The following is a 27,286-nucleotide window of genomic DNA, read 5'->3' on the forward strand; positions in this document are numbered from 1 at the left end:
CTATCTGATTTCTGATGATGCGCCTTAGATTCTCGAGCTTGTAGAAGTTTTTTGTGGATAACACCCAACTTGGAGGACCAGGATTTGATATCAGGGTTTATTCCACTAGGAGGGTTGGCTTCACCGCATCTATAGAGACCCTTCTTCCCTTCTCTGGAGGTAATAGGGACTGAGATTAAGAGTCTAGGTAAATGAGATCATCCATGGATGTCTGATGACCTTAAGATGTTGATTACGGAAAAGAAAAATCTCCACAAAAAATGGTTATCAACTAAATCACTACAGGACAGGCAAAACTACCAGACAACAAATTATGAATTAAGAAACAAAATTAAATTAGAAAAGAACAAGATGTGGAAACAACAATGTATTGAAATTTAGAGTCTAATAGGTGGGTCAGAAACAACAGAAATGTGGAGGACAATTACCAATATGAAGAAAACACAAGTAAACAAATCAGTAGACAACCTAATTCCCTTAAAGGGATGGGAAAAGCACTATGCAGACCTTTTAAATGAATATAGGCCATATTGTACATAAGGGAATGAAGAGAAGATGGAAGTAACTGATCGAAATATATACATTACGATACAGAAGTGAATTGTGCATTAATTAAAATGAAGAATGGCTGATCACTTGGTCTAGGAAACATTCCTGTTGAATTATTGAAGGCTGGAGGAAGATATCTGAAGAAACGAATAACCTGCCTGATGAAAAACAGTTGTAAAAGGATTGAAGTTCCCTCAGGATGGAAGAAGTCATATATGGTTTCTAGTTTCAAGAAGTGGAATAGAGAAGACACAAACTGCTATAGAAGCATTAGTGTCAACTGTACAATAAGCCACTTATTTGGAAAGATAATGTTTGAAAAAATTAGATAAAATGTTGGCCACCGCATTGTGGAAGACCAGAGCGGGTTTAGGCATAACAGATTATGTACAGATAACCTATTTGTTGTTGTTGTTGTTGTTGTTGTTGTTGTCTTCAGTCTTGAGACTGATTTGATACAGCTCTCCATGCTACTCTATCGTATGCAAGCTTCATCATCTCCCAGTACCTACTGCAGCCTACATCCTTCTGAATCTGCTTAGTGTATTCATCTCTTGGTCTCACTCTACGATTTTTACCCTCCACGCTGCCCTCCAATACTAAATTGGTGATGCCTCGATGTCTCTGAATATGTCCTACCAACCGATCCCTTCTTCTAGTTAAGTTGTGCCACAAGCTCCTCTTCCCCTCAATTCTATTCAATACCTCCTCATTAGTTATGTGATCTACCCATCTAATCTTCAGCATTCTTCTGTACCACCACATTTCGAAACCTTCTATTCTCTTCTTGTCTAAACTACATATTGTCCATGTTTCACTTCCATACATGGCTACACTCCATACAAATACTTTCAGAAACGACTTCCTGACACTTAAATCTATATTCGATGTTAACAAATTTCCCTTCTTCAGAAACGCTTTCCTTGCCATTGCCAGTCTACATTTTATATCCTCTCTACTTCGACCATCATAAGTTATTTTGCTCCCCAAATAGCAAAACTCCTTTACTACTTTTAAGTGTCTCATTTCCTAATCTAATACCCTCAACATCACCCGACTTAATTCTACTACATTCCATTATCTTCGTTTTGCTTTTGTTGATGTTCATCTTATATACTCCTCTCAAGACACCATCCATTCCGTTCAACTGCTCTTCCAAGTCCTTTGCTGTCTCTGACAGAATTACAATGTCATCGGCGAACCTCAAAGTTTTTATTTCTTCTCCCTGGATTTTAATACCTACTCCAAATTTTTCTTTTGTTTCCTTTACTGGTTGCTCAATATACAGATTGAATGACATCGGGGAGAGGCTACAACCCTGTGTCACACCCTTCCCAACCACTGCTTCCCTTTCATGTTCCTCGACTCTTATAACTGCTATCTGGTTTCTGTACAAATTGTAAATAGCTTTTCGCTCCCTGTATTTTACCCCTGTCACCTTCAGAATTTGAAAGAGAGTATTCCAGTCAACATTGTCAAAAGCTTTCTCTAAGTCTACAAATGCTAGAAACGTAGGTTTGCCTTTCCTTAATCTAGCTTCTGTTCCAATATTTCTACGGAATCCAAACTGACTTTCCTCGAGGTCGGCTTCTACTAGTTTTTCCATTCGTCTGTAAAGAATTCACATTAGTATTTTGCAGCTGTGACTTACTAAACTGATAGTTCGGTAATTTTTACATCTGTGAGCACCTGCTTTCTTTGGGATTGGAATTATTATATTCTTCTTGAAGTCTGAGGGTATTTCGCCTGTCTCATACATCTTGCTCACCAGATGATAGTTTTGTTAGTGCTAGCTCTGTCAAGGCTAACAGCAGTTGTAATGGAATGTTGTCTACTCCCAGGGCCTTGTTTTGATTTAGGTCTTTCAGTGCTCTGTCAAACTCTTCACGCAGTATCGTATCTCCCATTTCATCTTCACCTACATCCTCTTCCATTTCCAGGATATTGTCCTCAAGTACATCGCCATTGTATAGACCCTCTATATACTCCTTCCACCTTTCTGCTTTCCCTTCTTTGCTTAGAACTGGGTTTCCATTTGAGCTCTTGATATTCATACAAGTGGTTCTCTTTTCTGCAAAGGTCTCTTTAATTTTCCTGTAGGCAGTATCAATCTTACCCCTAGTGAGATAAGCCTCTACGTCCTTACATTTGTCCTCTAGCCATTGCTGCTTAGCCATTTTGCACTTCCTGTCGAGCTCATTTTTGAGATGTTTGTATTCGTTTTTGACTGCTTCATTCACTGCATTTTTATATTTTCTCCTTTCATCAATTAAATTCAATATTTCTTCTGTTACCCAAGGATTTCTACTAGCCCTAGTCTTTTTAAGTACTAGATCCTCTGCTGCCTTCACTACTTCATCTTTCAAAGCTACCCATTCTTCTTCTACTGTATTTCTTTCCCCCATTCCTATCAATTGTTCCCTTATGCTCTCCCTAAACTCTGTACAACCTCTGGCTCTTTCAGTTTATCCAGATCCTATCTCCTTAAATTCCCACCTTTTTGCAGTTTCTTCAGTTTTAATCTACAGTTCATAACCAATAGATTGTGGTCAGAGTCCACAAATGCCCCCTAGAAATGTCTTAAAATTTAAAACCTGGTTCCTAAATCCCTGTCTTACCATTATATAATCTATCTGAAACATGTCAGTATCTCCAGGGTTCTTCCATGTATACAACCTTCTTTCATGATTCTTGAACCAAGTGTTAGTTATGAATAAGTTGTGCTCTGTGCAAAATTCTACCAGGCGGCTTCCTATTTCATTTCTTAGCCCCAATCCATATTCACATACTACGTTTCCTTCTCTACCTTTTCCTACTACCGAATTCCAGTCACCCATGACTATTAAATTTTCATCTCCCTTCACTATCTGAATAATTCCTTTTATTTCATCATACATTTCTTCAATTTCTTCATCACCTGCAGAGCTAGTTGGCATATAAACTGTTACTACTGTAGTACGCGTGGGCTTCGTGTCTATTTTGGCCACAATAATGTGTTCATTATGTTGTTTGTAGTAGCTTACCTGCACTCCTATTTTTTTATTCATTATTAAACCGACTCCTGCATTACCCCTATTTGATTTTGTATTTATAACCCTGTATTCACCTGACCAAAAGTCTTGTTCCTCCTTCCAGCGAACTTCACTAATTCCTACTGTATCTAACTTTAACCTATCCATTTCCCTTTTTAAATTTTCTAACCTACCTGCTTGATTAAGGGATCTGACATTCCACGCTCTGATCCGTAAAACGCCAGTTTTCTTTCTCCTGATAACGACGTCCTCTTGAGTAGTTCCTGCCTGGAGATCCAAATGGGGGACTATTTTACCCCCGGAATATTTTACCCAAAAGGACGCCATTATCATTTAACTATACAGTAAAGCTGCATGCCCTCGGAAAAAATTACAGCTGTATTTTCCCCTTGCTGTCAGCCGTTCGCAGTACCTGCACCCCCCCCCAGGGGATCCACAACTCTTTTGTGGATACGTGCGTAGCGAGCACGGGACCCCGAGCTGATGTGGCCTTCCTTCCTTTCCGGGCTGCATACCTTCCCTTTCCGCATCCTTCCCCATCCCCCATCTTCGCCCCCCCCCCCCCCCCCCCCCCCCTCACCTCTGGCTCCTTCCTTCCTTTTCTCCCCCTCTGGGGGAATGGTTTGTGCCTACGTCCGGAGACGGACGCTTGTAAATGTACCACATTCTTCGCCTTCCTTACTTGTAAGTTTTCGTCCCTCCTTTGTCCTTCTCTTTTCCTTACCTCTTCTCTCTACCCTTTTCTCCGCTGCGGCGTTTGAGACCTCTTCTTTCCTTTCCCTTTCCCTTTCTCTTTCTTCCTCCCTGTGCGTGTCTGAAGGCCGACCCACGCACTTCCATGCGTAGCCGGTGACGGGGTAACGCGTAATTCCCCGCCCCAAGTAGACAGGTAGGACACGTACGTACCCCCTGGTAACGGCCAGGCCCAGGGAGGGGTGATTACCCGAGCTGATACCTTCCGAAAGTGCCGATTGGTCCCTCCGTCCGTTTGTCGGGAGGTGTGACCTGAGGTGTGAACAATCACCTAAGGCGGGAGTGCCCTCAGAGAGGGCCCCCGCAAGGGAGGAGCGCGCCATCGGAGACGCCGGTAATCATGGGGGATTCTTCCGCAATGGTTTCCTCATCTTCCACTATGTCTGCTCACAAGTGTAAGTTCACTGAGTCTCAACCACAGTCAGTTCTTCCATCGTTGCCACAGTTCCTTGTTGTTTCTCGGTCTGACGAAGGTCACGACTTCTCCACAGTCAACCCCTTCATTATTCAGAAAGGTGTCGACGCAATTGCAGGTCCTGTATAGTCTTGTTCCAGATTACGGAATGGCACCCTGTTGTTAGAAACACACAGTGCCCTCCAGGCACAAAAATTGCTGCGTACCTCACTACTACACACTTTCCCTGTCCGGGTGGAACCGCACCGTACCTTAAATTCCTCGCGTGGAGTCGTTTATACACGCTCCCTCGATGGACTGTCTGACGAAGAAATTCAGCACTACCTGTCAGACCAGGGCGTAACGGCTGTTCATAGGGTTATAAAAAGGGTTGACACGAAGATCATTCCAACCCGCACTGTCTTTTTGACGTTTGACAAAGTGCAACTCCCATCGAAAATCAAAGCAGGCTATGAGATAATTTCCGTTCGTCCTTACGTCCCAAACCCTACGCGTTGCTATCAGTGCCAGCGCTTCAATCACACCAGCCAGTCCTGTTCTAATCCGGCCAAATGTGTTACGTGTGGCAGGGATGCCCATGAGGGTGCTTGTCCACCTCCATCCCCTCGCTGCATCAACTGTATGGGTGACCACGCTGCTTCCTCTAGAGATTGCCCAGTTTTTAAGGACGAAAAGCTCATCCAGGAAATAAGAGTGAAGGAAAAGGTGTCGACCTTTGCTGCTCGGAAATTATTCGCCAGTCGACAGCCCACCGAGCCTCAGACAGGCAAATACAGCACTGTCCTTGCTTCTCCTCGGCCAACAAAGGAGGCGGCCACACAGACTTGTGACCTCACCTTTAGTGCCACGGTCGTCCGATCGGCCAGCGCAAAGATCGCCCGTTCAACTTCACCACTTTCGCCTGCCCACTCTTTGGCTCACCCTTCGTCGGGTTCTGCTAAATCTCGAGCCCAAAAGTCAGACACCAAGTCTTCGAAGAAAGAGCATACTCGTGAAGAGTTTTTACGTACGGCAACTTCACCACCATCGGTTCCTCCTTCCTCTAAACCTCATACTTCCAAGAAGGCTACAAAGAAACCCAGTTCCTCTCCTTCTCCGCCAAGGCGTGTCCCATCCACAGCGCCACCTGGCGGAAATCGCCCGCGGCCGTCTTCTGTGTCGCCGAGGCGCACTGCTGGTGGCCGGTCAACCGGCCGATCGCTGGTGGCAGGAGCTGCTCCTGACCAACCTATGGATCAGGATTTTCTGCCTTCGGCTGAATGCCATTCCATGCTGTCGGTCGCAAGCTCTGAGCAGTCGTTGAGTTGACAGCACCCTTGGTCACATTCCTCCATTTTCTGTTCACCCTATGTCCATTATCCACTGGAATATCCGCGGCATTCGAGCCAATCGGGATGAATTGTCGATCCTCTTACGATCCTACTCGCCGGTCATCTTCTGTCTTCAGGAAACAAAGCTGCGTCCTAATGACCGCTTTGTTCTCCCTCATTTTCAGTCCGTCCGATATGACCTCCCCTCTGTGGAAGGCACTCCAGCCCATGGAGGACTCATGATTCTTCTCCATGATACTCTCCATTATCATCCAATCCCCTTAGACAGTTCCTTCCAAGCTGTCGCCGTCCGTCTTTCCCTTTCTGGATACACGTTCTCTCTTTGTACTGTATACATTCCATCATCCACACCGATGGCACGAGCTGATCTCCTTCATCTTCTTGGTCAGCTTCCACCCCCCTATTTGCTGGTTGGGGACTTCAATGCCCACCACCCGCTTTGGGGATCTCCACATCCTTGTCCACGTGGCTCCCTATTGCTAGACGTCTTCCACCAAGCGGATCTAGTTTGCCTCAACACTGGGGTCCCCACGTTTTTGTCTGCCTCCACGACAAATTTATCTCATTTGGACCTTGCGATCGGTACTGTTCCGCTTGCTCGGCGCTTCGAATGGTTCGCCCTTGATGATACACACTCGAGTGACCACTTTCCATGTGTCCTTAGGCTGCAGCCTCAACTGCCATATATGCGCCCGCGACGCTGGAAGTTTGCCCAAGCCGATTGGACACTTTTTTCGTCTCTAGCGACATTCGATGACCGTCGCTTTCCCAGCGTCGACGATGAGGTCACACATTTTACCGACGTTATTCTTACAGCTGCGGAACGTTCAATACCACGCACCTCCGAATTGCCCCGGCGCCCCCCAGTTCCTTGGTGGACCGAGGCATGCCGTGACGCAATCCGTGAGCGGCGACGTGCTCTTCGCATTTTCCGTCACCATCCTACTTTGGCAAACTGTATCCGCTATAAGCAACTCCGTGCGCGATGCCGTCGCGTTATCCGCGATAGCAAGAAGGCAAGCTGGCAATTCTTTATTAGCTCCTTTAACACCTTCACTCCCTCCTCGGAAGTTTGGAGTCGGCTTCGACGGTTCTCAGGCGCGCCTAGTTTCTCCCCGGTCTGTGGGCTCACTGTCGCGCATGATACCTTAGTGGACCCCGTCGCAATTTCTAACTCATTGGGTCAGCACTTTGCTGAGATTTCGAGCTCTTCACATTACCCGCCGGCGTTTCTCCCGAAGAAACGTGCAGCGGAAGTGCGACCTCTTGCTTTCTCCTCTCAAAATCGCGAAAGCTACAATACTGTTTTCTCCATGCGGGAACTCCAACATGCCCTCTCTTCTTCTCGCTCCTCCGCCCCTGGATCGGATGGTATCCATGTCCAAATGTTGCTGCATTTATCAACCCATAGTCTGCGTTACCTCCTTCGCCTTTATAATCGAATTTGGACCGACAGTACCTTTCCCAGGCGATGGCGGGAAGCTATCGTCGTTCCCATTCCGAAACCTGGAAAGGACAAACATCTCCCCTCTAGCTATCGCCCCATTTCTCTCACGAGTAGTGTCTGTAAGATTTTGGAGCGTATGGTGAATTACCGTTTAGCTTGGTGGCTTGGTGGCTGGAATCACGCAGCCTTTTAACACCTGCCCAATGCGGATTCCGAAAGCATCGCTCTGCAGTTGACCATCTTGTTGCTCTCTCCACTTATATGATGAACAATTTTCTCCGGAAACGCCAAACGGTAGCAATATTTTTTGATCTGGAGAGAGCATACGATACCTGTTGGAGGACAGGCATCCTCCGCACACTGTTCTCTTGGGGCTTTCGAGGCCGGCTGCCCCTTTTTCTTCGCGAATTTATGGCAGAGCGAACATTTAGGGTGCGGGTGAACACTACTCTCTCCCGTACTTTCTCTCAAGAAAACGGGGTACCCCAGGGCTCCGTGCTGAGTGTTGTACTGTTTGCCATCGCTATAAATCCAATTATGGATTGTCTCCTTCCTGACGTCTCGGGCTCCCTCTTTGTGGACGATTTTGCGATCTACTACAGCTCTCAACGGACCAGCCTTCTTGAACGCCGTCTTCAAGGATGTCTCGATCGCCTCCACTCTTGGAGCCTCGAAACCGGCTTCCGTTTTTCTCCCAGTAAGACCGTTTGTATTAATTTTTGGCGACGTAAGGAGTTTCTTCCGCCCTCCTTACATCTAGGTCCTGTCAACCTTCCGTTTTCAGACGTCACTAAATTCTTGGGTCTTATGTTTGACAGAAAACTGTGCTGGTCCTCCCACGTTTCCTATCTTTCGGCTCGCTGTCTGCGAACGCTCAACACCCTCCGTGCCCTGAATGGTACCTCCTGGGGAGCGGACCGAGTGGTCCTTCTCCGCCTCTGTCGCGCCTTAGTGCGCTCGAAATTGGACTATGGAAGCATAGTCTACTCCTCTGCTCGGCCGTCTATTCTTCGGCGTCTCGACTCTATCCACCACCGTGGATTACGTTTAGCGTCTGGAGCTTTTTACACTAGCCCTGTGGAAAGCCTTTATGCTGAGACTGCTGAACCTCTGCTGTCCAATCGGCGAGCGGTCCTTCTGAGCCGTTATGCTAGCCATCTGTCTTCCATGCCTGCTAATCCAGCCCATGACCCTTTTTTCGACGCCTCCTTTGATGTAGGGTATGCAGGCCGCTCCTCCTCCCTACTACCCCCGGGAGTCCGCTTCCGTCAACTGCTCCATTCTCTTTCCTTCCACTTTCCTAAAACCTTCTTGACAACTTGGGGTACAGCACCGCCTTGGCTCCGTCCCCGGATCTGTCTGCTCCGTGATCTTTGTCAATTTCCCAAGGAAGGTACACCTTCACTTGTTTATCGTCGGGCATTTGCTGCTCTATGTGCACAAATGACGGACGCCACCTTTATTTACACCGACGGCTCGAAAACATCGTTGGGTGTAGGGAGTGCCTATATTGTTGGCGACGCCCCAAATCACTTTCAGCTTCCCGACCAGTGTTCGGTTTATACTGCGGAGCTTTTCGCTGTTCTCCAGGCTGTCCACTACATCCGCCGCCATCAGTGTATACAGTACGTAATCTGCTCGGATTCTCTCAGCTCTCTCCTCAGTCTCCAAGCTCTTTATCCTGTGCACCCTCTGGTCCACCGGATTCAGGACTGTCTGCGCTCGCTCCACCTGGGGGGCGTCTCGGTGGCGTTCCTCTGGCTCCCGGGACACGCTGGTATCTGTGGGAATGAGGCGGCCGATATAGCGGCCAAGGCTGCGGTCTCTCTTCCTCGGCCAGCTATTCAGTCGCTTCCCTTCACCGATCTACAGAGCGGTTTATGTCGCAAAGTTGCTCATTTATGGCTTGAACATTGGTGAACACTTCCCGGAAATAAATTGCGGGAAGTGAAAGCCCTTCCTTGCGCTTGGACCTCTTCCTCCCGAACGCGTCGTCGGGAGGAGGTGATTTTAGCTAGACTCCGGATAGGGCACTGTCTTTTTAGCCATCGACATCTTTTAAGCGGCGATCCTCCCCCACTCTGTCCCCACTGCTCTCAGCTGTGGACGGTAAGACACCTTTTAATTGAATGCCCCTATTTTAATCCGTTACGCTCCCGTCTCCAGCTATCGCCTGATCTATCGTCGATTTTAGCAGATGACACGCGCTCAGCCGACCGCATTCTCCAGTTTATTAGTGACAGTGAAATGACGTCAGTCATTTGAAGTTTTATCGGGGACCATCAACCCCTCTCTGTAGTGGACTTTTAAGCCTTGTTTCTGCTTTTAGTGTCTCCAATTATTTGAGTTTCGTTCCCATTTTTGCTGTTTTCCATTTTCAGTTTTTATTATTTCCTCAGTCACGGACCGGGCGCTAATGACCATAGCAGTTTTGCGCCCTAAAACCACAAAAAAAAAAAAAAAAAAAAAAAAGTGCCTGCACAGCAAGGCTGTTTTGGTTAGTGTTAAAAGGCCAGATCAGTCAATCATCCAGACTGTTGCCCCTGCAACTACTGAAAAGGCTGCTGCCCCTCTTCAGGAACCACACGTTTGTCTGGCCTCTCAACAGATACCTCTCCATTGTGGTTGCACCTATCTGTGGTTGCACCTATCTGTATCGCTGAGGCACGCAAGCCTGCCCACCAATGGAAAGGTCCATGGTTCTTGGGGAGAAGATAACCTATTTATTTTACACCAACTAATGGAGAAATTTGTAGCATTAGAGGAGGAGCTACACGTTGCCTTTGTGGATTTAACAAAAGCTTACAATACAGTCCCTAGATCTAAGCTGTGGGAAGCTATGAAATATATAGGTATGGACGATCACCTTTTTCAAATTATTTTTGAAATGTACAGAGATAATGTGGCACAGATTAAACGATGTTCAGAGTTATCAGAACCTATTAATGTCATTAAAGGTTTGCAGCAAGGTTGCAGTATGTCAGTCACCATGTTCAATTTATATGTACGAGGGTCACTCCAAAAGAAATGCACACTATTTTTGTAAAAATACAGTTTTCATTCTGCATGTGTGAAAGTTTTACAGCGTGTAGATACATCCTTCCCACTTGTTTTCAAACTTAGTTCAACCTGTTCCTGTGAGTGGCACTGTCACAGCACGTCTTGAAGATGGCTGCTACACTTGAAGTTCGTCAGAAGTAACGTGCTGTCATAGAATTCCTGTGCTGTCAAAACGAGACAGTGGGAAACGTCCACAAGAGGTTGAAAAATGTGTATGGAGATGCTGCTGTCGATCGCAGTACAGATGGTTGGTGGGCAAGCAGGTTATGTGATGAAAGCGGGCAGGGCAATATTGAGGATTGTCCACACAGCGGCAGGCCTCGTACTGCACGCACTCCAGACAACGTGCAGAGAGTTAACGAATTGGTGACTGCTGACAGACGCATCACAGTAAACGAATTGTCACGCTATGTTGGGATATAGGGGAAGGAAGCGTCTGCAGGATACTGAAAGTGTTGGCATTAAAGAAACAAGAACAACGGTATGCAGTGAACTTTTGGAACAGTATGAGAATTGTGGAGATGATTTTCTTGGAAGAATTGTGACAGGTGATGAAACATGGCTTCATGATTTTTCACCAGAGACGAAGAGGCAATCAGTGGAGTGACAACATGCAAATTCACTCAAGAAAACAAAATTAAAAACCACACCTGCTGGAAAAGTTATGGCTACGGTGTTTTTAGATTCCGAAGGACTCTTGCTTGTGGACATCATGCCAAGTGGAACCACCATAAATTCTGATGAAAGTGTGACGACTCTGAAGAAACTTCAAGCTTGACTGAATCGTGTTCGACCACATCGGCAAAAGCAGGATGTTTAGCTGTTGCACGACAATGCACGGCCACATATCAGTCAAAAAACCATGGAAGCGATCACAAAACTCGGATGGACAAAACTGAAACACGTGCCTTACAGTCCTGACCTGGCTCCATGTGACTCATCTCGTTGGGGAAACTGAAAGACTCTCTTCGTGGAACAAGGTTTGAGGATGATGACTCCCTTGTGCATGCTGCCAAACAGTGGCTCCAACAGGTTGGTCCAGAATTTTACCGTGAGGGTATACAGGCGCTGGTTCCAAGATGTCTTAAGGCAGTTGAGAGGGATGTAAATTATGTGGAGAAATGAAAATATTGTTCCTAAAGGGTGTATCTACACACTGTAAAACATTCATACATGTAGAATAAAAGATGGATTTAAAAAAAAAAAAATAGTGTGCATTTCTTGTGGAGTGGCTCTCCGAAATTCGAAGAACAGCTGCAGAGGAATGGGAATCACTGTCAACAATGTACAGATATTTTCATTAAGTTTTGCCGATGATAAAGCTATTATAGCACAAGATGATTATGACCTTGAGTTCATGATGCAACAATATCAGGAACTGCAAATGAGTCTAAACAAAAACAGAGAATTTGGTGGTGAATAGTGATGCTAAATTTGAAGTACACATCAATGACTAAGCAGTTATGAGACAGGTAGATAAATTTAAATATTTTGGGGTACGTATTGATAAAAATGGATTGGGCCATACAGAATTCAGCAAAGCAGAAAAGTGTTAGGGTGTATGAATTCTTTTTGGTGGGATAAGAATATTTCCAACAGCAATAAGAAAAGAGTAGGTAAGATAATGCAGAATATCAAGAATTGAAAGAAAAACTGATGATGAAGTAAGAGCTAGAATGACGGCAAATAATACAGTGATAGAATTGAAGGAAAATCATTAAAATGGTACTGACATATGATGAGAATGCCAGATCATCGGTGGGCAAAGATGATTTATGAATGGAAACCACCCGGCAGACATAATCATGGAAGACCACGACGTTCTTGGACAGACCACATAAATGGAGTAATGGAACATCGCAGCATCGACAAGGATGATGCGCTGGATAAAGAGGCTTGGTGGTGGATAACAGGAATGCAACAAGATGTTATTAATTAATCTTTGTATTGATTAATCCTGTAGGGATGATGATGATGATGATGATGATGATGATAGTTTGTATCAACATGATATTGTACCTTGCCATAAAGCATCATCTATGAGGTGGTGGCTTGATGACATTAACATTCCTGAAATGGACTGGTCTAGTTGGAGTCCTGACATGAAACTAATGAACACCTGTGGGATGAGTTAGAATGTCTACTTCGCTTCAAACCCAAATTTCGAATATTACTACCTTCTTTGGCTTCAGATCTTGAGGAAGAATGGATTGCATTCCTCCACAGATATTCAGACAACTGAAACTTCCTAGCAGATTAAAACTCTGTGACAGATTGGGACTCGATCCTGAGACTTGTGCCTTTCATGTGGAAGTGCTCTACTAACTGAGCTACCTGAGTGCGCCTTACAAGCAGTTATCACAGGTGTATTTCCACCATTACCTAATCTCCTACCTTACAAACTTCACAGAAGTCCTTCCTGCGAAACTTGCAGGTCTAGAATTCCTCTCTTTCAGGAGTGCTAGTCTCACAAGTTTCTCCGTGAGAACTTCTGTGGAGTTAGGAAGGTAGGAGATAAGTTACTGGTAGAATTAGAGCTCTGAGGAAATGTCATAAGTCATGCTCAGATAGCTTAGTTGGTAGAGTGTGTACTCCACTGCAGAGTGAACATTCATTTTGGATTCAGACATATCTTTGAAAGTGTCTGCGGCAGAATTAAATCCGTCTTAAAGGAGATGGATGCAACACCCCTCTATTAATGTGTACCAGTAGGTACCTGGATACTTCCGATCAGATAGTGTATAATCATTAATGGTTTTTGTTGATGATAACAATGTTTCAGCTGAACTGTGATGTACATAATGACAATACTAGAAACAAAATTAATATCCCTGCATACTTTGCCTTCTCCTCCAGGGTTCAGAAAGGAGTTACATACTCTGGATGGTGAGATGTTCATTTAACAAGTTCCCATCAAACCTAATGCAAGAAATGGGAATTACAATAAATTCATATGAAAATAAATTGAAAGTATACCTCATTAGCAACTATTTCTACTAATAATGTGAAAGGGACTGGAACATTGTCACCTTCCTGGCAAGTAGAACCGTTTGTAATAAAGTTGTATGACAAATAATAATGTGTTATAAATAGGACACAGTATTTGTAGATGCCAAAATGTTTCCTTTGACAAATACCTTTACAATCAAGTGAATATTAAGCTAGCAATAACAGATAAACAGTAGCTATATAATATATTAGTCAACCACAATATTATAGTACCTGGGAGATAGGACTTATTGTGAGTTTTTATCATGATATTTCATGAAGAAATGTGAAACACTTGATAATATATGCACAACTGTCTTGATATCATTCACAGTGTGATTTGTTTTCCTTAGTCACTGCTGAACTTGTTTACTGTAGTGTCATTGCGTGTTTCCTTTAACAGCCATGTGAGGCCAAGTGCAGTACATGATCAAATAATACTAGCAAAACCACCAGTGCTTTATAATTGCTAAATATGTGTGGGAGTCGGATATACTTACTGATCTCCTTCTTAATCTCTCTTCCATCTCCTCTCCCCTCTCTTTGTGTATCATCTCCTCCTCCTCCTCCTCCTCCTCCTCCCTATCGTCTCTTCTCTCTCTCTCTCTCTCTCTCTCTCTCTCTCTCTCTCTCTCTCTCTCCACATAATCCTCACTCCTCTATTTTCCATTTCCTCCTCCCCTCTCTCTATGTTCAGTTCTCCCTCCTCCTTCCATTTCCTTTTCACCCCTGTGACTGACTTTGAGCCTTGTTCATTATTATAGACAACAAAGCCTTGATTGGGAATTGACATGACTTGAAGTAAATGGGTAAATCGGTCGAGGTCATTGGTATGTGGGGTATTAGAGACCCCTCCTGCTGTCGGATCTGTGAGGATATTAGCTTCAGTGATACTGTTTCTCGTAGTTTAAATCTGCAAGATGATAAATTACAAATTCAGACAATTCAGATTCCATAGTAGTATTGTTTTTAAAATCACATAAGACATAAATACAGCTTTCCTGATTTCTGTTAAATCAGACTGTGAGGAAGAAAACAAGAGACGTCTTAATTTTTTGTTTTTATAAAGGGGAACAATTTGTCTAATGGTTTAAATCCTCTACTACCTGTATCATAGTTACAACTGACTGAGAAAAGTATGTGAAACCCCACATTTTCACATTACGTTTTGAAATATGGATAATTATATTCCACGATAATTATTATATATAAAATGACTGTGTAAAAGTAGTCCTTTTTTCACTGAAACTACAAAAGTGAATAAAAAACAGTGTAAAACAACATAATATATAATTGTATTTAAAAGCAAAGATGATGTGACTTACCAAATGAAAGTGCTGGCAGGTCGACAGACACACAAACGAACACAAACATACACACAAAATTCAAGCTTTCGCAACAAACTGTTGCCTCATCAGGAAAGAGGGAAGGAGAGGGAAAGACGAAAGGATGTGGGTTTTAAGGGAGAGGGTAAGGAGTCATTCCAATCCCGGGAGCGGAAAGACTTACCTTAGGGGGAAAAAAGGACAGGTATACACTCGCGCGCACACACACACATGTCCATCCACACATATACAGACACAAGCAGACATATTTGACATATTTGAAATATGTCTGCTTGTGTCTGTATATGTGTGGATGGACATGTGTGTGTGTGTGTGTGTGTGTGTGTGTGTGTGTGTGTGTGTGCGCGCGCGCGCGAGTGTATACCTGTCCTTTTTTCCCCCTAAGGTAAGTCTTTCCGCTCCCGGGATTGGAATGACTCCTTACCCTCTCCCTTAAAACCCACATCCTTTCGTCTTTCCCTCTCCTTCCCTCTTTCCTGATGAGGCAACAGTTTGTTGCGAAAGCTTGAATTTTGTGTGTATGTTTGTGTTCATTTGTGTGTCTGTCGACCTGCCAGCACTTTCATTTGGTAAGTCACATCATCTTTGTTTTTAGATATATTTTTCCTACGTGGAATGTTTCCCTCTATTATAACCATATCATTAATAATATATAATTGAACAGACGCACGTTACAATTTAGGTGTTTGATTTTTTAAGTTGCTACTCTGGGACCTGTTTTTTCAATTGACAGGAGAAATTTTAGAAACCACTTAAACGGTGTGGAAATGTTTTGTTTCTCATGCAGTGAAAAAATATGTTCATCCTTGACTGACTGACACTTATTTTTGTCTAGCTAGTGTTCTCAGTGTAAGATTATCCCCATCCATGTAAGTGGCTGCCTATCATAGAACTTGTCTTAGGCAACCTAAAAGATGTCACACACACACACACACACACACACACACACACACACACAGGTTTAGCACCCCACTGCTTTGCTCATATGGCCTGCAGAAATTTTGTTCTTTTTACTTGATTGAATTTTTATGTTGTTCACAAATTGCAACACCTGCAAAGCTTTTTACGCTAATTACTGCCATGTAAGCATGGTCTTTTCCAAATGTGCTTCCGACCAAAAAGCGATTTTGGAAGCAGAAGTCCAAAGTTTTGGTAACCATGCCTTTTGTATTCTTGTGGAGATACTTCTATAGCAACTTCCATCCCTTAACAAATATTTCTTTACATCTAACGGAGAAGTGAAATACCAGTTTTCATAAATTTAGCTTTAACATTTTTTTTTAGGTAACAAAATATTTTCTTAAAAATTTTCATCCCCTATTGCACTCCCTTAGGGGTTGAATTTCCAGAAACACTGAAATACACAATTTTTAAAAAAAATTCTAACTGAGAAGTCAAATACCATTTGTCATAGATGTAGCATTAAAAATCCCTTAGTAGTTTTTCAGTAATTATTTGTTTTCAGAAAAACTTTCACCCCTTTTTTTTTACCCACCTTACTGGTTGAGTTTCTAAAAAATGCTTAAACACATATTTATTTTCCGATTGAGAAACGAAATTCCAGTATTTGTAGTTCTAGCTTCAAAATTTCCTTAATAGAGACATTGTATGTATTGTATTGTATGTTAACTGGGGACCTAGAAACAACGGAGAGGCTCTGTCCCTGTCCCTGCCGCAGCCGCAGTGGTCCACAACTCCACGGCGAGTACCGCAGTCCCCTTCACCTCTCCGCTGCCCCACACCGAACCCAGGGTTATTGTTCGGTTCGGCCCCCGGTGGACTCCCCAGGGAACCTCTCACACCAGATGAGTGTAACCCCCATGTTTGCATGGTAGAGTAATGGTGGTGTACATGTACGTGGAGAACTTGTTTGCGCAGGAATCGCTGACATAGTGTAACTGAGGCAGAATAAGGGGAACCATCCTGCATTCGCCGAGGCAGATGGAAAACCACCTAAAAACCATCCACAGACTGGCCGGTTCATCGGACCTCGACACACATCCGCCGGGCGGATTCGTGCCAGGGACCAGGCGTTCCTTCCTGCCCGGAAAGTCGTGCGTTAGACTGCACGGCCAACCGGGCGGGCTAATAGAGACATACTGTCAAAATGCCTTTCATCCCCTATTTCAGCCCCTTAGGAGTGGAATTTCAAACAATCCCTTCTTAAACAGTACCTACAGTATAAGAGCCACGCCCTCTCCAGTTTCTGTCCTTGGGAATTTGGGTTGGGCGGTCATGAGTCAGTGAATTAGTCTGACCCTATTTCAGTCCCATAGGTGTTGAATTCCCAAAAACAGTGAAACATGTATTTTTTTCATCTCGAACAGATGCCAAACACCAATTTACAAAGATTTATCTCCCTAGTTCACCTCGTTAATGATCCAATTTCCCAAAACACTGAAACGCATATTTTTTAATTTGTAACTTCATAGATGTAGAATTAGAAATATTTTAGTAGTTTTTTAATAATGATACATTTTCAAAAAAGGTTTCACCTCCTTAGGGTTAAATTTCAAAAAGTGCTGAAACATGTATTGCTTTATTTCTGACCGAGAAACCAAATACTAATTTTTGTATGTCTGACTTTAAAATTGCCTTAATAGTGACATATTTCAAAAAAACTCTTCATCCCGTATTTCACCCCCTTAGGGCTGGAATTTTGAAAAATCTCTTCTTAAACGATGCCTACAGTATAAGATCTGTACCTCACCAAATTTTAAGTTTCTATCCGTAGCGGTTTGGGCTTGGTGATTGGTCAGTCAGGACATTACCCTTTTATACATAGATGCATATGCACATAAGATGTTAATATCGTTGATTCCCTTCAACAAATTAATTTTTGTCACACAAATACATCAACAATTCAGAGATTTTTCCCATTGTCACTTATATGTGACCATCTCTTGTAAGTATGACGTAATGCTTATGTAATTAACTGACAGTAATTATGTGTCGGGCCAAGACTTGTACCCAGAATCTTCCCTTTTGCTGGCAATTATTTTACTGACTGAGCTATCAAGCATGAATTGAAACAATCCTCATGGCCTCAGTACTGCCAGTACCTCGCTCCTTACTTCCCATACTTTCCAGAAGTTCTCCTGCATATCTTATGGCACTAGCACTTCTGAAAGAGAGAATGTCTTAGGCAGTGGCTTTGCCACAACCTATGGGATTGTTTCCAGAATGAATCTTGTGTTCTTTTATGGAGGGTGTGCTGTTTTCCAATTTCCAGGAAGACTAAAACTGTGCGCTGATCTCAGATTCGATCCTAGAACCTTACCTTTTGCTGGCAGTTCTCATAGAAACTGAGCTTGCCATCTTTTTCAGCTAGTCTTTTTAATGTTAACTCGTTTATCTACATTAGCAGGCACCAGTTAGTTTATATGGTGATGTAAATACTGATCTGTATTTAGTCTGTTGTCTAACAATATACATTTATAATCAAATTGCTTAAACCCCTCTGTGTTAATGTTGGAATTGATTTGCTCAAAAATCTAGTCTCCAGTAATCTTGTTAGTGGTCAGGTACTGATATTGAGTGCAGAATTCAGCTTTAAGCCAGCAAAAATACATGCTGAGTTTTGTGTTTTCCTAGTGACACACTATTAATTAATTAATTAATTAATTAATTATTTTTTCCAGGTGACAATGAATCTGGTAAGACAACACTGATAGCAAAACTTCAAGGAGTTGAGGATCCAAAGAAGGGCTCTGGTTTAGAATATGCTTATATTGATGTGAGAGATGAATACAGAGATGGTAATTATAAAAGTTTATATATATGCACGAGTTTACCTTTATAACTATATCATGCTAAATTTGGTCAAGATTCGGAATGCAAATTTCCCATCCTTAAGAGGCTTGCACTTCTCCAGTAATTTGCACAAAGCTTCTTATGGGTAGCATGTGTAATGGAGACATGTTGGACAACTCAAGTAAACAAACATGTTCACTGACTGGCTGACACACATTGTTTCACTTATATCAATAAGACTGCACTGTTTTGATAATGATTCTTAGGGACGATGTTTTTGTAACATTATGGTTATTTTGCACAGCAGAACAAAATGAATTGTTTCAAGCTTTAAATGATTACAATAACATTAGTTTTGTGTTACAGTTAATACAAGCAAATTTTTATTGATAGCATATTATGTGGAATCCAGGTGGTTGGATTGGAGTAATTCCCCCATTAAAAATACCATGAGTAAGCTTCACAAGCCAATAGTCTTAAGCCGTCAGTACACGGACCATGCTGTCGAACGTAAGTGTTAAGCGTGTAGAGTTCAGCGTGCTGCTGAACGCTATGAAACTGTGCGACTCGTGCACCTGCTGAACGCTCAGAAACAATGACTCGTGCACACAGTACATGGGCCCCATTGTGGTATATGCGATCACAGCGCACGCCAGTTGCAGTTGTCAGCTGTACCTGGCTCACAAATCACACTATTTACGAAATGGGCAAACTTAAAATTCCCATATGAGCTCTATTAAAATGTACTTTCCTGGCTTGTCCATACTCGCATCAGCTTGCTCTGTCTGTAAATAAAAACAATGTCCATAAAAATGTTATAAGGCAAAAAGTAAAGTACCATGTCTGCTCAATGAGGACATTGGTTTATTCCATTGCAAATAGTGCGATGAAAGTTTCAATAATTATCCACGCAGGGTAATCATTATTTCATCATTCTCATTTTTTAATGAAATCCTAGGGTCATTCTTACTTGATCTCTGTTCCTACTCAGTAGAAGAATCTCTACATGTGAATTACAAAATTAAAAAAAAGGGCAAACTATCTTACTGCAAGTAGTGCAAGGTGTCCTGTCGATCAAGCCAATCGAACAAACTCGCCCCTCAAAAATAGCGTCCTAATATTTACTCTAACATCGAATATTATAATATATACTTATATAACTAATAAGAAAGTATCAAAACCTAGAAAAAAGTGGAGCTTTGAAGAAAAAAAATTTTGTCTGCAGTGGGACTTGACCCATTAACTTCCCTCCATCTTGCTTCAAAACTGTGATGCTATTCGTTGTGCTACCGTGACATTGGTCAATGTTCAGCCGCACGTTGAGAATATCTGACATGCTAAATATTGCTCTGCATGTTCAGCAAGACTTCCCAACATGCTATTCCACGCTACGACATCAGAAACTCTGCACACTCAATGCTCAGCGTTCGATAGCATGGTCCATGTGCCGACGGCTTAAGAGATGAGCTGTGACAGTGTACTGATCTGTAATGGCGATATGGGTCACACTATAAACACATGCATTGTGGACTGTGAGCTGTCCTTGGTCAGCATACTAAATTTATGTTGACAAAATATGATCAGTTTGACGGATCCATATAATTTAAAAAAGCCTATGTTTTAGTGAGGCAACCACTTTACCACTAAGAGAAAAATCAGAGGAGATATCAAGATAACAAAGTAGCTGACCAAAATGAAGCGGAGTTAGGCTGCTGGCTCTCACTGTCTTGGTTGTGAGTTATGACAGGTTGGCAGTCTGCTTGTGGAACAACTGCACCTTGCACTGTAAGCATGAAGCTGGAGGCAACTGAAACCCTGGCTGATAAAGCATCACAGTAACGATGGCGTCTTCCACCAGATTCATCAATGACAACAGTGAAAATTAACATACTCCTAGCAATAAGCATTTGACATCCCTCCCCTTTTGACCCTGTCATTCACTAAACAAACAGTATGTCAAGAGGCCCAGTCCTTTCCAACAGGAGGGATAGGGTCCCAGTGATATATAATATGAAGCAGTAACCATAAATTACAAGTAGTTAAGCTGAAGAAGGCTGCCTGCAGTAATAGCTGTTTGGCCATCCAGATTTAGGTTTATTATGCTTTTGCTGTGGGATGGTTCCTTTCAAAGGGGCACAGCCAAATTGCATCTCCCTTCTTTATTTCTCAGTGTGTGCAGTGTCTGCTTACTGTTCACACCACCACCTCTATCTCGACACTCTTAACTATATTAAATTTGCCTTATTTTAAAGCATGGCTGTAAACAGCAGCTGTAAAACGATAATCTTGGAAAAGATGAAAAAATCAGCCAGCCATTTGTGCAACACAGGTATATTGGAACCCTTGATGTAGGTTTCAATAAATAATTTTACAGTTTTCATGAGGGGGTGCAACATATTGGTTACAAAAGGTTCAAGTAAAAAAATAATGAATGTAGATAAAATAATAGAAGCAAATGGTACACACTTATTTGTTACATCCTGCGTTGAAAAGGTCATTAAAATAAAGCTGTTTGGCTCTTGTCAAGTAAAAATTCCCCTCAAAAACAATACAACTAAAAATCATGGCCATCAGATGACATCAGTGTGAGCTTCATGGATAAAACTTCTCAACCGCCGAATGTACAAGGCTCTGAAGTTAAGGTAACTTCTGTATGGAGAGCACTGAAAATTTTGTTATCAATCTCAGAATTGGTCTAGACAGTATGAAAATGGAAGAATCTCTTAAAAGTTTGGATAGCATATGAATGCAGTAACACCATACAAAAAGAAGTCCCTAATAAGGATAGTATAGGTACTAAAGAGCATAAGGTAATTAATAACATTAATTGCAAAATGAAAAACAGTAAAGTATTAATAACAGTCAAATAAAAGGAATTCAGATCCAACCTTTAATCAAAAGAGAATTGTTTAAGTAATACTTAAAAAAAGGGAAATTTCAAAAGAAATGGGTAGTGAATATGGATCTCAAGCCTTCTCTTTGGAGAAGCCAGTTTAAGATCCACAAGAACAGACATCCAACCTACCAGACACTGAATAGTAAAGGTAGCACTCGTAACAAGTTAGCTAGGATGATGGATGATGATGTGTCCAAAGCAACTAAACTACTGCGTCATCAGTCTGTTAGCTAGGCATTTACACACAAAAATTAAAGAATCCTTTACTTTTTTCCTTTTTATTTGCAAGTAGGTTAGATTTGATACACAAATTGGAAATTCTAAAATGCACCTCTCACACACTCTGAAAGTAGTTTTCACCCACTAAGCAATTAACCTCGCTGTGTTTATGCTACTATCCCCTGAAAGAGTACAGAAATAAATTAACCAAAACAATTGTAATAATGGCTATGAGCCACTTTGACAACCAGGGCCCAATTAATTAAAGGGCTAAAAAATTGTCAGTGCTTAGTAGTAATAAAAGGAAGGAAAACGGGGAAAACAAAAAGTTTAGCTATTTTGGGTAATATTTCATACAGGTTCAGCCTCCACTTTAATTAAAAAATATGGCTGTAAGGTTACATTTTCTACCAATAATAGTCCGAAGAAAAAAATCTAGTGCACACGCTTGGCGTAAAAGATCCTTTTACCTACTCAAGTGTTTACAAAATGTTGTGCAACAATTGTCAGATGTTGGATAACCTGGAAAGGCAGGCGATCAAAGTGAGACATCGAGAGCACTTGCTGGGCAGGGAGGTGCTAACATATATAATTCCACCTACACAGAGCATTTGTTAAATTCTGAACATTCTCCAAGAAAACTAGAAGAAACGGTAATCTTGCATAAACAAGGGAAAGGTTATAAATTAGATTTGTTGGAGGAAATTAAGGTTTTTCAACATTTAGCTAAGTTTTATCGTAAATGAGCAGCTGCAACTGAATACTGCACCATCTTCTGAAACATCAAGAGACCACATCTGCAGTAGATGCACCTAGCTATACTCAGTTGATACGTAGTGAAATCTCATTTCTCGAGACAGTGATGCTTAGGCTTGTATCATTCTGATCTCTTAAATTAGCAAAACCTAGATCAATAGTTCTAACAAGCCTGTCATGCAACTGGTTGACTGATTTCACTCCCCCGCCCAGAGTGCCTTATTTTGGTGTTCAAAGAGAGCACTAAGTTACAGGATTAATATGTAATATTAATCAAAATACAGCAGCTCATTTTTTAAAATTTGTTTGTAATGTGTAGTATTGTAATCATCCTTATTGTAAAAATTTGTTTCAGACCACACACGTTTGAGTGTATGGGTCCTGGACGGTGACCCAGCCCACTCTCACCTCCTCAGATTTGCGCTGTCGGAAGAGAGCTTCCCACATACGTTAGTCATGTTTGTTGCTGCCATGACTACCCCTTGGGGTATTCTGGAACAGCTGCAGACATGGGCATCTGTACTGCAGGACCACATTGACAAACTGAAGCTCAAAAGGGATGAACTACAAGAGTACAGGCTTAAATGTATGCTACTGAAACAGTCACTTTTATATTTTAAATATATATTAGAGTCTTTGAACAGTTTTTCATTAGAGAATGATGCTTTAATTTTGATAGTTGGTTTGAGTTGGCAATGTTGCAAGCATAAAAGTCGAAGTAAACAATAGTAATAGACTTGTTGATATCTTCATCACATTAATAGTATCTTTGGTATCATCATCATACGGGTTTTTATTGTCTTCCAGTATTTTCTGTAGCTTTTATAGTGAGGCAGCAGGAAGAATTAGCTCTACAGTATAACTGCAGATGTATCAGAGAGAAATGACGATTGATTATATATGTACTCAAATTCAAATGAAAATGTTGCGAGCTGTAAAATTTGAATGTGACAGTTTCTGTTTGTGCCATTACTTTCCTCTATTGTCACAGGTAGCTAGGAGTTACAGAAAATGTATTGGGGGGGGGGGGGGGGGGGGACAGAAATATGTAAACACAAAAAACAAAACGCATTACTGTGCCTAATGAGGTGTGAGAGAACTGTTGGCATTCAAAAGAGCTTCCAGTCATCTCAGAATGGATAAATACAGATCCTGTATGGTTTTCAAGGGAATCTTATAACATTCTTCCTGGAAAATAATGGCAAGCGCAGGTAACAATAATGGATGTGGACAGCAATCATGTACCCTTCTGTCAAAAGTAGACCACAGAGGCTCAGTAATGTGATGTGGTGACTGTGGCTGGTGAAATGCAACAATTCATCCTCGAGCGCTTAAACCAAGTCCTCTATGATGCAAGCTGTGTGAACAGGGGCCCTGTCCTCTTGGAACACAGCATCACCATTCAGGAACAAACATTGTTCCATCACAGGGACATGATTAGCCAAAAATGTCATGTAATCCTTGACAGTAATGCAGCCTGAGTAACCATGGAGCCTCTGAAATACCATGATATGGTTGCCCAATTCATCACTAAACCCCCACCATGTTTCACTTATGTGATGTAAAATTGGCCAGGATTTGGAAACAGTGTGAAACGAGACTCATCCAACCAAATGACATCTTCCATTGCTCCTTAGTCTGATTGTATGGCACATTTTCCTTTTAAGGGCATTTGCGTCACTGATGTGTGGTTTCGGAATTCCATCTTGCTCTACAGTTCTCAGCTTCTGGAGCTCCCTAGATGTTTTCTTGGTGCTGATAGGGTTTGCAAGTGCAACATTCAGCTCTGCAGTGACTTTTATACACATCATCATCTTATTTTTCGTCACAATCCTCTTCAGTGACCGCCTGTCACCATCACTCAACAGGCACTTTCGTCCACATTGAGGCTTAGTGGATGATGTTTTTCTGTTTTCCTAGTATGTGGTATAAATATTCAATATGGTGTCTCTTGAAAAGCAAAACACTTTGGCTGTCTTGGTTATGGAAGCACCCTCAATATGAGCATAAACAATTTGCTCATGTTCAAATTCACTTAACTCCAACATAATGGACTTGCAACCACACAGAACATTGTTCTGACCATGACGTGACACTTGCAATGTATTGAGGACTGGGTACCATTTGTTATCAAATACAACAGCAAGAGCTGCAGGCTTAGATAGCATCTATGTGTATGTACAACCATGCATTTCTCGCAGTGTTTCCGTATTTTTTCACCAACCCTTGTATGTTGTGCTCTAAAGTTGTAATTAATCTAATAATAATTCCTGCTAGGATAACTGCGAAAAGTGTTAATAAACAGTTCATTGCTTTTGACTAGATGCTTTTAAGAAAGAAATATGTCCAAAGAAGTTGCTTCAGTCGTGTAAGAATTGGCACTCCAGCCTTCAGAGTGACACCATATTGAATGGCAAGCACCAGGATGGAAGCCAAATGGCATTCATTTATTTACTGCATAACTTCCCGGTTAACTCAACTGAATCTTGAAATGCTTATGAATATTGATAAAGATGAATGATTAATCATATTTAGTTCTCTGCTGAACATCTTTACTTTTGTAATCTACACGTGAAATTTCAGAACGTTAAAGAATCAGTAATGTTATGAGAAGGAAATTTGCTACTCACCATATAGGGGAGGTGCTGAATCACAGATAGCCACAACGAAAAGACTCTCACAATCATAGCTTTCAGCCGTTAAAGCTTTCCTCAACAATAGACAGACATATGCATGGCTGCGCGCGTGCACCCCCCGCCCCCTTCCCCACACACACACACACACACATAACACATGCGCAAACGCAACTCCCACACACGACTGCAGTCTCAGGCAACTGAAACCACATTCCAGCCTGGATTTCCCATTGTTTAATCAGTAATGTTAATCACTTGTTGGAAGTGTAACTTGAATGGCCTCTAGTGTATTGCCATTGAAAATTCTCTTTAATAAACATCAGGACTACTGATGAATATTTTGGAAGTTGTGTTTGGATGGTAAGCGTTTTCATTTCCTTAGTGATGAATCTAATTTAGTACTCAGTCTGGTGGAAATTTATTAAAAATAACATTGCTGCCTGATACATGTTAAGTCTACGTTATATGTACCATCACATAATCACAAACAAAGCTGTATTTCACAAAGTTTGAAACAAGTGTTTTCCACTTAGCATTAGAAACAGCTTGAAAACTTAGACGCAGAAAATGCGAGTAGTTTTCTGTGTGAGAATTGCTAACAAAAATTGTAGGAATTGTTAGAAGAAACTTGTTTCCCTTGGAACAAAAATCTTACTAAAGACTAGAATTCTTCCCAGCTTTGCTACAAACATTTCATCTATATCTACATCTACATCGATACTCCACAATCCACCTTATGATGGGTGGCGGAGGGTTCCCTGTACAGAATTAGTCATTTTCTTTCCTATTCCACTCGCAAATAGAACGAGAGAAAAAGGACTGTCTATATGCGTACATATGAGCCCTGATTCCTTGTATTTTGTATTGGTGGTCCGTACGCGCAATGTATTTTGATGACTAGAATCATTCTGCAGTCAGCTTCAGATGCTGGTTGGCTAAATTTTCTCAATTGTTTTTCTTGAAAATAATATCACCTTCACTCCAGGGATTCCCATTTGAATTCCTAAAACATTTCCATAACATTTGTGCGTTGTTCAAACCTACCAGCAACAAATCTAGCAGCCCGCCCATGAATTGCTTCAATGTCTTCCTTTAATTCTACCTGGTATGGATCCCAAACACTTGAGCAGTACTCAAGAAAAGGTCGCACTACCATCCTACATGCAGTCTCCTTTCCCAGAATTCTGCCTATACACTGAAGTCGACCATTCACCTTTCTTACTACAATCTTCACGTGTCTGTTCCATCTCTTGTCACTTTGCAACATTATACTCACAAGGGAAGTCCACGACGTTTGGAACGTGGATTTACTGTAAACTTCGTACACTCATAGTACTCCATGAGGACAACAAAATGTGTAAGCAGTAGGGTGTACTTCTCAAGCGTTACTGAGAAAATCGCCAGATAATTTCGGTCGTCAAATATATATTTGTGCGTGGCCGTTTTAACCATGTAGCAGCTGCAGCCTTGTGGTGACGGCACAGTAGCTCAGCCTGTATGGTCAGAGCATTAGCTTCCCTTTCTAGTAAAAAAACTGAGTGAACGGATGAACAAACAAACTGAACGGGTGTCATCGGATGTCTGCCCTGAACAAATTCACAATATAGAACAAAATGTTATTTTTTTAAGTGGTTGGCGTTCGAAGGCGCTGGATCAAGTTCCGTTCGTCAGTTTTTTTTTTTTTTTTGTTTTTTTTCCCCAACACAGTCATTTTTATTATTATTTATATTATAATTGATAAAATGGGAATATGTGTAATCGGATGAACTTATATTAAATTTACAATGTTGTTTGGCAGTCTACTAATTTTTATTATCACAAATAATATAATATTCATAACTATCGACTAGTAAACGACCAAACGCATAAAGTGATACTGAATATGTATGCTTGTCCGTGTCTTCAAAACTCCCTGTATTTAATCGAAAGAGAACAAGAAATTGCTTCTCGGAAGACGCTATTAAAACACACTCGATACTGCATAACCAATTATCAGCGCCAATTTTCAGGGAAATACTGCATTATACATGGTTTGCTTCCAAACTATCGACTGAAAGAGAGGTTTTTGAAAATGTTAACAAGGTTTGTTTTTCCACAGAAACCGT

At 41.9% G+C, this 27,286-nt stretch overlaps 1 protein-coding gene across 2 annotated transcripts in view; it reads left to right on the forward strand.

Moving 5' to 3' along the window:
• LOC126262502 (cytoplasmic dynein 1 light intermediate chain 2) overlaps positions 1–27,286 on the forward strand; it is a 122,846-nt gene that overhangs the window by 20,096 nt on the left and 75,464 nt on the right. For both annotated transcript variants that reach the window (XM_049959173.1, XM_049959172.1), the window contains exons 3-4: positions 18,563–18,679; positions 22,901–23,131. In XM_049959173.1, coding sequence (XP_049815130.1) covers positions 18,563–18,679; positions 22,901–23,131 — 348 coding nt within the window. The remainder of the gene's footprint in view (positions 1–18,562; positions 18,680–22,900; positions 23,132–27,286) is intronic.

Source organism: Schistocerca nitens, chromosome 6, assembly GCF_023898315.1.
Source record: "Schistocerca nitens isolate TAMUIC-IGC-003100 chromosome 6, iqSchNite1.1, whole genome shotgun sequence".
Taxonomy (NCBI): domain Eukaryota; kingdom Metazoa; phylum Arthropoda; class Insecta; order Orthoptera; family Acrididae; genus Schistocerca; species Schistocerca nitens.